Here is a 12,906-nt window from a genome sequence, read left to right as displayed (position 1 = left end):
AGTGGGGGCGCACAGACTAGTCTTGTGCCACTGTGCAAGCCCATGGTTTCCATACCTAGGGGTGGACAGGGCTAAGTCTGGAATAATGTCCCACGTTGCGGGAGAGAAAAACGTGGAGGGATACTCGCACGTGGTCGCCCGTTGCTGGTTTGGGGAAATTGGATCCTTTCAATAGGATGCGTTGCCCCTGTCTCATCTTCAAAAAATAATAAACACGGAAAAAATAGATGTCTGGGGAAAAGTCCCAGAGATGTCCCTCGGTGCGGGAAAGGATACGCGGAGCGATGCTCAACGCGTGCTCGCCCGTTGTTGGTTTGGGGAGATTGGACCCTTTCTATAGGATCCGTCGCCCCTGTCTCCTCTTCATAGCGAGAGAACCGAAAAGGAATTAAAAAAAAAAAAAAAATAGTCTGGAGAACTCCAGACTGCGTGTGCCTCCAAAGACACTAAGCATAAAACTGGTTTCCGCCCGGTACCGGGGCGAGGGTGTATGTGGCGGAGGAGGAGCTAACTTGTTTTTTGTATACCTAGTGTCAGCCTCCAGACGGCAGTAGCATACACCCACAGTCTCTGTGTCCCCCAATGAGACGAAGGAGAAACTGCTCTTAGAGAATGGGCTCTAAAGTATTCAGGCGGAGTCTCTCCCGCCGACACATATGCTGCACTGATCATTGACTTCAACCATCTAGTCAGGGTAGCTTTCGATGCCTTCTTCCCTTTGTTTTTGCCTGCCATCTGGATGAAGAGGTTAGAGTCTACTCTCCAGTCTTTTGTAACATCTAAGTATTGTAGGACAGCTCTTTTAACGTCCAAGAGGTGGAGAGAGCGTTCCCTCTCGTTGTTGTAATTCTGGCAGAGAGCCAGTAGTACTATTTCTTGACTCCGGTGGAAGTCTGTAACCACTTTGGGAAGAAAGGCTGGATTTAATTTTAAAACGATGCAGTCTTCCTGGATCTTCAAATATGGATGCTCTATAGACAGGGCCTGAATCTCCCCTATGCGTCTAGCAGTAGTTATTGCCACTAGAAAAAGGGTTTTAAATGTCACTGATTTTAAGGGGGCCTGTTCTAGTGGTTCATATGGGTCTCTGCGCAGCTAGTTTAGGACCAAGCTAAGATCCCAAGGTAGTATCGAGCTACGGATTGTGGGTCTCATCCGCTGAGTGGCTTTTATGAACCTCACTACCCAGGGATGATTGGCTAGGGGGAAGTCGAAGTATGAGCCTAAGGCTGACACCTGTACTTTCAGCGTACTAGGCCTTAGTCCTCTGTCAAAGCCCACCTGGAGAAAGTCGAGAATCTGCGGGATATCTGGTCCTCGGATGACTGATACTGGCCCCTTACATTGAGAACAGAATGTTTTCCAGATTTTTTTTGGTATATAGCTGAAGTTACCGGCTTTCTATTGTTCTGCATAGTAGATATTACTAAGTTAGAGAGTCCTTTTGATTTTAGGATCTCCGCCTCAGAATCCAGGCCGATAGTTGTAGCATTTCTGGTTTTTGATGAACTAAAGGTCAATAGTAATAGTATCGGGTCTTCCCGTGCCATCCATTTTAGTAAGGAGAACCAGCTTCTTTTGGTCCAGTAAGGAACAATCAATGTTACTGATGCTCTGCTTTCCTGGATCTTTCTTAGGACCCTTGGTATAAGAGGGAGCGGCGGGAAGGCGTAAGCGAGCTCCATGTTCCATTCCTGAGCTAAAGCGTCTAATCCGGTTGGGTTGCCTGCCGGGTTGAGCGAAAATAATTTCTTTGTTTTTGAATTCTTTCTTGTGGCGAATAAGTCGATCTCTGGTTGCCCCCAGTGTTGGGATAGCTGTGTGAAGACCTCCTCGCTTAGTGACCACTCTGAAGATTGGACCTGCTCTGCTCAGGAAGTTGGCTACCTGATTTCTGGATCCTTTCAGGTGGACTGCCGTAACTGAGGTTATTGTCCGTTCTGCCCAGCAAAAGATCTCGTGCGCTAGGTCCTGAAGGTGATGGTATCTGAGGCCTCCCTGATGTTGAAGGAAGGCAACTGTAGTCGAGTTGTCCGAGAAGATCCTGACATTCTGACCCTTCAGTTCTTCTTGGCATATTTTTAGCGACTCCCAGACTGCCCTGAGCTCTCTGTAATTCGAGAACCGGTTGTGTACTGATGGGCCCCATGTCTCCTGGAGGTATCGACCTTTCATGTGAGCCCCCCAGCCTCTGAGACTGGCGTCGGTAGTGATGTTTGTACATGGCAACAGTCTCCAGGGTCTTCCTTTTCCGAGGTTTTGTGTGTTTGTCCACCAGGAAAGGGACTGCTTTCCTTCCTCGGAGAGTATCATGTTCTTGTCTAGCGATGTTTCTCTGCCCTCCCAGGTCGCCAACACTTCTCTTTGTAGGATTCTTGAGTGGAACTGGCTCCATTGTACACTGGAGATGCATGAAGTCATGAGACGCAGGACTCTCATGGCTTTCCTTATGGAGATGTACTTGCGTCTCTGGAGCCACTGGACCTCTTGTGTGATTGCCTGCTGTTTGTGCAGGGGAAGGAAGGAACATTTTTTCCCCGAGTTCAGTATGACTCCGAGAAACATCTCTCTTTCTGGTCTTAGGCAGGACTTCTTCCAATTTATTACCCATCCTAGGCTCTCTTTAGGACCAATATGGTGGATGTAAGGTGTTGCTCCATTTGTTGTGGAGAGTTTGCCACTAGCAGCAGGTTGTCCAAGTACGTATGATAAGGGTATTTCTTTCCCTTAGATGGGCCATGATCTCTGCTATGAGTTTTGTAAAGATCCGGGGCGCCGAGGCGACTCCGAATGGCAAGCAACGGAACTGGTAATGTTGTATATTCCCGTGATCTTTTATCGCGAACCTGAGGAATTTTTGGTGAGATATGTGAATGGGCACATAATAGGCACTTTTTAGATCTAGGGTGCACATGACCGAGTCCTTTTTTATTAATGGTATGACTGCTTTCAGGGATTCCATCTTGAATCTTTTGTAGATCACCCACGGATTTAACGGCTTTAGATTTATTATGGTCCGGTATTCTCCTCCTGGTTTTTTTTATGGAGAATAATGTTGAGTAGTGACCCTGAAATCTCTGAGCATGGGAAACTCAGGTTATGGCCCCTATCTCTATCAGGTCCTGTACGTCTTTTAACAGTCTTTGGTGGGTCACCTGAGACTGGGTCTGGGTTAGGGTGGTTTCACATTAGCGCTTTTTAAGCGCACGCACGGCCGGAGGTAGCTCCGCCCCCGAGCCGGCTCTCTGCCCGGCGTGCCCGCCCCTTGCTTGTAGCGCCGCCTCCTAGCGCACAGCGGCGCCTGCGATCGGCGCACCCTATCTTTAGCATAGGGTGCGCAGATCGTGCGCAGGCCGTGCGCTAGTTGCGCTTTGACCTGCGCTGCGCACTTTTGACGGTGCGCCGTGCGCGCCAAAATCCGAAAAGTTTGATTTTGGCGCGCACCGTCAAAAGTGCGCAGCGCAGGTCAAAGCGCAACTAGCGCACGGCCTGCGCACGATCTGCGCACCCTATGCTAAAGATAGGGTGCGCCGATCGCAGGCGCCGCTGTGCGCTAGGAGGCGGCGCTACAAGCAAGGGGCGGGCACGCCGGGCAGAGAGCCGGCTCGGGGGCGGAGCTACGCCCGGCCGTGCGTGCGCTTAAAAAGCGCTAATGTGAAACCACCCTTACACAGTATCTCCTGGGTGGTCGCTCGGTGAACTCGATTTTGTAACCTTCTGCGACCGTATTCCGAACCCACGGGTTTTGGGTAATATCCTTCCAGATGTTTTGGAAGTAACGGAGCCTCCTATCTTCCTGGCATCATTCTCTGGTAGGTCTTGCCTTCTGCTCCTGAGAACTTCTCCCTCTTCCTCCCTTCGGGTAAGCTCCACCTGCCGGACTTTCCCTTTCCCCTATAGTCCTGTCTGGGATGGGAGCGGGTACTCCGAATAAAGGCGTTCGTTCAGGCTTTTCCTCCGGAAAGCCTTTCTTTTTGTCGGAAGCTTTCTCAAGTAGCTCATCTAATATGGGCCCGAAGACGTGGAGTCCAGAGAAGAGTACAGAGCACAGATTGTTCTTCGACTGAGTGTCTCCTGTCCAGGATCTCAGCCACAGCGCCCGCCTTTGCATTAGATAAAGCATTATTTCATGTGGTAAAACAGACTGATTCCGCCGAGGCGTCCGCCATGAAGTAGTTAGCCATTCTCAGGAGAGGTAGTGATTTTAGGATCTCCTCTCTGGGGGTTTTGTCTCTAATCTGATCCTCTAGTTCTCCCACCCATAAGCTCATTGATCTGGCTACCGAGGTGGCTGCTATGTTAGTTTTCATAACTGCTGCTGAAGCCTTCCAGGCTTTCTTGAGGAGGTCCTCTGATCTCCTATCCATCGGATCTTTTAGGCCGGATGAATCCTCAAAGGGGATAGCCGTTTTCTTTGACACTCTGGCTACAGGTATGTCGATCTTCGGAACTGTCTCCCACATTTTTGTCTCTTCTGGATCAAAAGGAAGACGGTATCTGAAGTCTTTTGGGACTATCAGTTTCTTGCTCGATTCTTCCCATTCTTCCAATATCATCGCTGTTATATCTTTATTAACAGGGAATACTGTATTTCTACGGGCTCTCAGCCCTCCGAACATCTCATCTTGGGTTGTTCGTGGTTCTGTAGAATCTTCTACCTTCATTGTATCTCGGACTGCCTGTAGGAGTATGTCTGTATCTTCTGCAGAAAAGAGGTATCTCTTCCTTTCTTCCGGACGAGCTGCCGAGGAACCTTCGCCGGAGTCAGGATCAGAGTAGTCTGACACCTCTCCTTCCTCCGAACTTTGTTCCAGCTCCCATCTGGGCCTCTTAGGGCACGGATATTGTGTCGGTACCAGTGCTGTGACTGTGGACTGCACCTCCTCTCGTATTACAGATCTCCTATTGTCCAGGAGAGAGGACTGTTCTTGTCCTAGGAGTCCTGATTTACAGTCCTCACATAACTTTTTTGTATGTCCTGACGGGAGCTTGGCCGAGCATAGGGGGCATTTGCTAGGTTTTTTCCTGGTGGTCGAGGTGGATTGCTTAGGTGCCTCTTTGGCCTGCAAAATATATAGGAAAGAGGGTCCTGTGTGTCCGTGTATGGAGACTGTAAGGGACCCTACTACCCCTTTACTCACATGGTCCGGATCTGGCTCTAGGGACTGGACGTCTGCACGGCTACCACCTTCTATCTCTACTGAGTCAGTGTGCTGTCCGTCAGTGTGTCTTAAGTAGTCGCCTTACCCGGCTTCAAGACATCTGATTCGTCCTCCTTCCGAGCCCAGCTGCTGTTGATGATGCGGCTGCCTGCAGCGCAACCTTCGGTGCGCGGATCTGTGCGGGTCTGTTCTCCGCCCTTTGCTGACGCCCTTCCATGTACAGGGCACCAGGATCCATGCGACGCCGGCCCAGTGGGGTACCTTGTCTGCCCGGGCCGCCGCCATGTTTTCTGGCCCCGCCCCCGATGACACGGTGCCCCGGAAATCCGGAACCCGAGGCGCCGGCGTCCTGCAGCCAGGAACAGCAGCTGCTGTGGCGCCGAGCCCTCCGAGGGGATGCGCGCTGACGGGGAGCAGCCAGCTTGACCCCAGCGCTGAGGGACCTCCAGCGGGCTCAGCGCTGCTGCGGCGGGGATCGCCGCCGGAAACCCTTTGAGAGGGCACCGCTCCCAGCAGCTCCTGCCACCGGGACCCGACGTCTCACGCTTCACAGGTACACGCATCGCTGCGCTCCTCTGCGTCTGTCCCTGATAGGGACAGGATAAAAACACTGAAGGGTGTTGGTGGGGAGGGGCTATTTAACCTCTTCTGTGTTCTTGTCCCTATCAAGGATAAGAAGGACAACCTCCTGATGGTGCTGTCAGGAGGGACGTCCTGGAAAAAAGCATTAAAGACGCGATCAACTAACTACACCAAAATGGTATAAATAGAAACATCAGATCAAGGTGCAAAAAAACAAGCCAACACCTACATCGACCAAACATTTTAAACATAACGGCTTTTGAAATACAGCGAATCAAGAAAAAAATTTCCCCCACACCGAATTTCCAACATTTTTTTCACCACTTATAAAAAATGCTTATTTTTTTTTCTTTATTTATCATCATAGTCGATCTCACCTGGAGAATATATATTGGCAAGTCATTTAAGCCATAAAACGAATGCAAAAGCAAAAACTCAACAAAAAAAGTGGAATTGCTTTTTTTTTCCCGCACAATTTTGCCGCAAGTAGACATTTTTATCTAGCTTTAAAATACATCACGATAAAATGGTGTCATTCAAAAGTTCAACTTTTCTTGCAAACAACAAGCCCTCATATGTCTTTTGTCGAAAGAATAAAAAAAAGTTATGGCTCTTGGAAGAACTGGTAAAAAACGAAAGCGCAAAAACAGAAAATTGCTAGGTCAGGAAGGTGTTAAATATTAAAAGTTGATTTTAATCATCTTAGAATAATAATAATTTCCAAGACGGGAATGTGTTTAAAAAAAGTGTACCTGTGCTGAGATAGTCTTTTAACTATGCCTCTGCTATGGCTATATACTGTGTAATGGCCGTGTCTGACCGTGTAGGAACGTGGACTAATCATACCACGGCTCCTGGGCAGGGGGGGGGGGGGGGGAGAGGAAAAGAACATACAGACATTATTAACTGCAGGGGATCGCAGCTGATCCTTTTAGTGAGAAAAAGCATTTCACAGCTTGTTTGTAAAAAAATGTTTTAGCTGAAAGAATTATTTGTGATCCCATGCTGTAATGTCTGAATAATTTTTTGCTTCCTTCCTGCCCAGGAGCTGTGGTATGATCAGACCATGTTCCTGCATGGTCAGACACGGCCAATACACACAACACAGCAGGGGCACATTTATAAGATTATCTTAGCACAGGAACATTTTATTTAAGCGTCCAATTGTGGAAATTATTCTTCTTCCAAGGTCTAGTGATTAAAATGAACTTTGTGGAGCAGCTTCATTCTAGAAATCCAAACCCTACAAAGTACAGCTAGATTGGGAAGGAAAAAAATTGATATATATTTAGGTCTGGTTTACTGAAGCCAATTGACTGTGATACACATGGTCATAAAGAATCATTACAATATTCAATTAGCTGAAATATTAATAAGGATTTCTTTGAATATGACCATAGTGGCATTTACCAGCTCAGTCTTCAGATCTTCAATTACACGTGACCTTAACTGTATTTCCTGGTTTAAACTTTTCACTGTCTCCTCGGCTGCAGCAAGGTGACCTTTTTCTTCATCACGTGACGCCTTTAACTCTGTATTAAAAAAAGCAAAAATAGGAATTCACACAGTAGTAAGCATTAATCCAATCACGACATAGGATGTACATATAAGTCATATGTAGTGTCCCTATGCGGGTTCGCATGCCGAGCCCACATATTTCTCTGCAGATGATGGCCGATTTCATAAGCCATCATGTGCCTTTTACAGGTTGTTAACCTGTTAAATGCCGCAGTCAATCTATGACAGCGGCATTAAATACGCACCGGCAGTGGACGTGTCATTCCACATGCCCATCATCACGCCCGTGATGTGATCGCGAGACGTTGATGGGTTAGCATGTCGGGAGTCTGCCGAAGATCCTCATGCCTATCATTACAATACTCCTGTGAAAGCCGGCTTGTAGCTAATGCACTGCTAAGTATAGCACAAACGATCAGACAGGGACTATTAAATAGAGTAAAAAGTAAAGAAAAGGTTTCTGAAAATATGAAGAAAAAAAAAGCCGAAAAGTTCAAAACACCCCACTTGCCTCATTAAAAGATAAAACAATTAAAAAAAATTAAAAATACACAAATTTAGTATCAATGTTTTCATAAAAGTTAGATCTATCTAAATATAAAGTAAATTATTCAAATCAGTTTATGGCGCAACAAGAAAAAAAAAAAATCACAAACATAAGAATTACATTCTTTTGGTTGCCACAACATTGGAATAAAATGCAATGAGAGGCAATCAAAACATAGAATCTACTTCAAAATGGAAACAGTATAGATGTCACATCGGCAAAAAATAATCCCTTACAGAGCACCATATCCTGAAAAATGAAAATATCACGGGTCTTGGAAAATTACGACAAATTTGTGAAAAAAAAAAAGAAATTTTTTTTTTTTTTCACTAATTAAGCAATAAAAAATACCGGTACACGTTTGGTAACTGCGTACTCATACTGACATAATATTATCAGGTAAATTTTACTATATAGTGAACAAGGTAAAAATATAACCAAAAAACAATAGTGGAATTCCTTGCAATTTCAAAGTACGGAGAATGTTTTTCCCACTTCCCAGTGCACTATGTGGTAGAATGAATGATATCATACAAAAACTCGTCTTGCAAAAAAACAACTCTCTATCTGGACTGAAAAATAAAACAGGATGTTTGGTTGCTTACTGTAAAAACGGTTTCTCGGAGCCTTCATTGGGGGACACAGGAACCATGGGTGTATGCTGCTGCCACTAAGAGGTTGACACTATGCACAAAAAAAGTTAGCTCCTCCTCTGCAGTGTACACCCCAGCAACCGGCACTAGGCTACTCAGTTGGTGAGAAAGCAGTAGGAGAAAACAAGCTAAAAGGAACAGACAACTCAAAACGGAACAAGAGAAAGAACAAGAGTTGTTAAACAAAGGAGGGTGCTGTGTCCCCCAATAAAGGCTCCAAGAAACAGATTTTACGGTAAGCAACCAAAAATCCTGTTTTCTCTTTCCCCTTTTTGGGGGACACAGGAACCAGTTCGGAGAACTCAACACTACTGCCTGTAAGATCCTTCTCCTAGACTGGCGTCCGCTGAAACGTAGGTATGGACCTTATAAAATTTGGCAAACGTGGATGGCAGACCAAGATGCCCCTTTGCAAAGTTGTAGGGCGGAAGCCCTATGGTGCACCGCCCAGGGGGCGCCCACTGCCCGGGTAGAGTGAGCCCTGATCCCAGGGACAAGCACTCTGTTCTTGACCCGGTAAGCATCCAAAACCGCCGTTCTGATCCCGTGAGCAATCGTAGCCTTAGAGGCCGGAAGACATCTTCGAGCACCATCAGGAATGACAAAAAGAGAGCCCGTCTTCTAAAAGGGGGGCAGTCCTGGCAAGATAGATCCTCACTGCCCTCACCAGGTCTAGCATGTTCAATGAACGCTCCAGAGGATGAGCTGGACAAAAAGAAGGGAGGACGATATCCTCATTTAGGTGGAAGGCAGACACCACCTTGGGAAGGAAGGAATGAGGAAGCCGCTAAACCATCTTATCCTGGTGCAGAACCAAAAAGGGAGGGTGACAGGAAAGGGCCGCCAACTCTGAAATGCCTAATGGAATTGACGGCCACCAGAAATGCAATCTTCCAAGACAGAAAGTACAGGGAAACCTCTCGGAGCGCTTCAAAGGGAGGACTCCTCAGAGCCTCCAGAACTAGATTGAGGTCCCAGGGGTCCACCGGTGTCCTGTACAGGGGAGCCGCATACGCAACCCCCTGAAGAAAAGTTCTGACCTGAGAACAGGAGGATAGATTATTCTGGAAATGGGTGGAAAGTGCTGACACCTGACCCTTTAAGGAACTGAGGGCCAGACCAGCGTCCAATTCCATCTGGAGAAAGGTCAAGATGGAAAGCAGAGAAAAGGACATAGGTGGAAAGCGTTGAGACTCACACCAGCTGAAATAGGCTTTCCAGGTGCGATAATAGACCCTGGAAGATGACGGCTTCCTAGCCTGGATCATAGTGAGAATCACCCGATCTCAAAAACCGGACGCTCTTAGCACCGCGGTTTCAACAGCCACACCAATAAATTGAGCGACCGAGAATTCTGGTGGCAGATCAGACCTTGGGATAGAAGATCCGGTCTGTCTGGGGGCCTCCAGGGGGCGTCCGTGAGAAGATTGACGATGTCCGCGAACCATGACATTCTGGGTCAGTCCGGCGCGATGAGATTGACCGGCACCCCCCTCCACCTCTATCTTCAACAGCATGGGAAGAAGGGGGAGGAAACAGATAGGGAAGCGCAAACTGGGACCAGTGAATGGCCAGAGTGTCGGCGCCCACTGCTAGTGGGTCGAGGGACCTGGAAACGGAACGTGTGATCTTCCTGTTCAGTCGGGATGCCATGAGGTCCATGTATGTCCAGAGTCCCTTATGCAATGCAGATCTGATTGAAGATCTCCTGATGTAGGGACCATTCTCCTGCCGCGAGACCCTCGCGACTGAAAAAAAATCGGCGGCAAAGTTGTCCACGCCGGGAATATGAACTGCAGATATTGCCAGAACCATCGACTCTGCCCAGAGAAGAATCTTGGTTACCTTGGCTATTGCCATGGAACTTCTGGGTCCCTCCCTGGTGATTGACATATGCCACCGCTTTTGCATTGTCAGTCTGAACTCGGATTGGCAGGCCCTTGAGAAGCGTTTCCCTGTTGAGGAGGGACAGAAGAATAGCTCTCAGCTCTAGGATGTTGATCGGCAGAGAGGATTCCTTTACCGACCAACGTCCTTGGACAGTCAGACGACAGAATACTGCTCCCCAGCCGAGAGGGCTGGCATCCTTCGTCACCACTTGCCTGTGGACGGGAAGGAAGGATCTGCCCTGGTGGATGAGTATGGAGTCCAGCCACTATCTGAGAGATCATTTGACTTGGTAAGAGAGCAGAAACGGACGATCCAGGGAGAGAACAGACTTGTTCCACTGTGAAAGGATGGCACGCTGAAGAGATCTTGAATGGAATTGGGCAAAGGGAATCGCCTCCGACGCTGCCACCATCTTCCCTAGAACTTTCATGGCTGAGCGGAAGGAAGTCGAGCTCTTTGTAGAGCGTGAACTCCCTGCTGGAGGATTACTCTTCTCTTTGGGGAGAAAGACCCTTGTCCGATGGGTATTGAACAGCATGCAGGACTTTTTCCTGTTGACAAGCCACTCGAAACTGGAAAGGGTGTCGAGAATGATGGCGAGGCTGTCTTAGGCCTGAGAAAAGGACAGAGCCTTAATGAGGATGTCGTCGAGGTATGGGATGTGGACAAGAGCTCTGATTCTCAAAATGGCCATCAAGGCTATGATCTTGGTGAAAACCCTTGGGGCGGTTGCAAGGCCGAATGGTAGGGCAACAAACTGGAAATGATGCTGATGTACTGCAAAACGCGGGAACCTCTGATGCCCTGGGGAAATAGGGACATGAAGATAGGCATCCTGAATGTCTATGGAGCACAGGAATTCCTGCACCTCCATGGAAGCAATTACAGAACCAAGGGACTCCATCCTTCCTGAAATATTTCAGACGGACTCTCCTGTTCAGCAACCTGAGATCCAGGATGGGCTGCACCATGCTGTCCTTCTTCGGCACCACAAACAGGTTGAAATAGAAATCCGAGAAACGTTCTCGCTCCGGGACGGGCACGATCACCCCTGAACTAAGAAGGGATGCGATGGCTGCAAAGAAACCCGAGACCAGAGAAGGATCCCTTGGAGGACAGGATTCGAAGAAACGATTTTGGAGCCGCAAAACGAAATCTATTTTGTATCCTGAGGATACGATCTCCCTGACCAATGAGTCTTCCATTGAAGCTAGCCAGACGTTCTCTTTTTCAAGGAGACGACCGCCCAGCTTGGGAGATACACTGGGATCTTGACATGAGTCATGTCGAGGAAGATCTGCCAGGCCTAGACCTAGTGGGTCTACCCACCCTGGGTGCTACGGGAACGCCAGGAAAGGGTGGCTTTAAAGGAAACCTTCTTCCTATCCTGGCGAACCTGCGGCCTCTGTTGGTGGGAAAAAACCTCCGTCGCCGCGAAACGATAAAAAGACCAAAACTGCCGCTTCGGAGGTGGCCAATGGGGTTTGGACTGGGGAAGGGAAGAACGCATACCCCCAGTGGCGTCCTTAATAATCTGGTCCAGCAGGGAGCCGAAAAAACGAGATCCCTGAAAAGGCAAACTGGTAAGTGACTTCTTTGAAGATAAGTCCGCCGGCCAGGCCTTAAGCCAGACAGCCTAGCGAATAGCCACAATATTGCTAGACGCCTAAGCTGCGCAAGAAGCAGCGTCCAGGGAGGCAGAGACCAGGTACATTCCTGCATGCAAAATCTGGTCGGCGAGACCCGACAAGACATCTGGACGAGCTCCAGCACGAATGCCATGACGGAGTTGTGTGGCCCACTTGGCAATGGCCATCGAGACCCAGGTGGAAGCAAAGGCCGGGCATAATGTGGAAGCGGCCGCTCAGAAAGCTGATTTTGTAAAAAATTCTATGATCCTGTCATTGGAATACTTGAGGGTCACTCCATTAGCAAGAGGGAGCACTGTGCTGGTGGACAGTTTGGACACTGGCGGGTCCACGGTAGAAGCTGTCCAATTAGCGGTGAGCTCAGGAGAAAAGGGATATAAGACTCCGAGGCACTTTCCTCTCTGAAAGCGTCTGGTCAGGTTCTCCCTTTCCCTGGTGATTATCTCCTCAAATTCTCCATGACGGTAGAAGACCTTGGAAGATGGTTTTGACCATCTAAACGAAACCGCCTGATCTGCGTGGGTTCCGTAGAGGTGTCCTTGATATTAAAGGTCTGGTTAACCACCACAATGAGGCTCTGGACCAAATTTCTCAGGTTAGAGGTTTGGTCCGAATCTAGATCAGATTCATCCTCTAATGGCGCGTCCGAGAAAGTCTCACTTCACTCGGCGGAGGAGCATTGGGGAGAGGCAGACCGCCGGGAAGGCCCGGGGGGTGAGATGGTGCGGGAAGAGGACCTAAAAAGGCGCTTCTGTCTCTGTCTGGATCTCTTACGGCCTGTGTTAGAAGGCCCGGACAGTGACTCCTGTGACCCAGTAGCAGCTGATGGCATAGGAGGGAGCAACCTGTCAAGTACAGACACCAGGGTCTGTGACACCTTAGTGAGGTCCGGACTGCGACAGAGA

General features: G+C 48.5%; 1 protein-coding gene across 3 annotated transcripts in view; it reads right to left on the bottom strand.

Moving 5' to 3' along the window:
* The window catches only part of EEA1 (early endosome antigen 1), a 278,411-nt gene that overhangs the window by 145,334 nt on the left and 120,171 nt on the right, over window positions 1–12,906 (bottom strand). For all 3 annotated transcript variants that reach the window (XM_073554267.1, XM_073554268.1, XM_073554269.1), the window contains one exon: window positions 7,155–7,276. In XM_073554267.1, coding sequence (XP_073410368.1) covers window positions 7,155–7,276 — 122 coding nt within the window. The remainder of the gene's footprint in view (window positions 1–7,154; window positions 7,277–12,906) is intronic.

This window comes from Dendrobates tinctorius, unplaced genomic scaffold (genome assembly GCF_039654945.1).
Source record: "Dendrobates tinctorius isolate UK_male_01 unplaced genomic scaffold, ASM3965494v1 ptg000209l, whole genome shotgun sequence".
Classification (NCBI taxonomy): Eukaryota; Metazoa; Chordata; class Amphibia; order Anura; family Dendrobatidae; genus Dendrobates; species Dendrobates tinctorius.
This window is presented reverse-complemented; position numbering and strand designations above follow the sequence as displayed.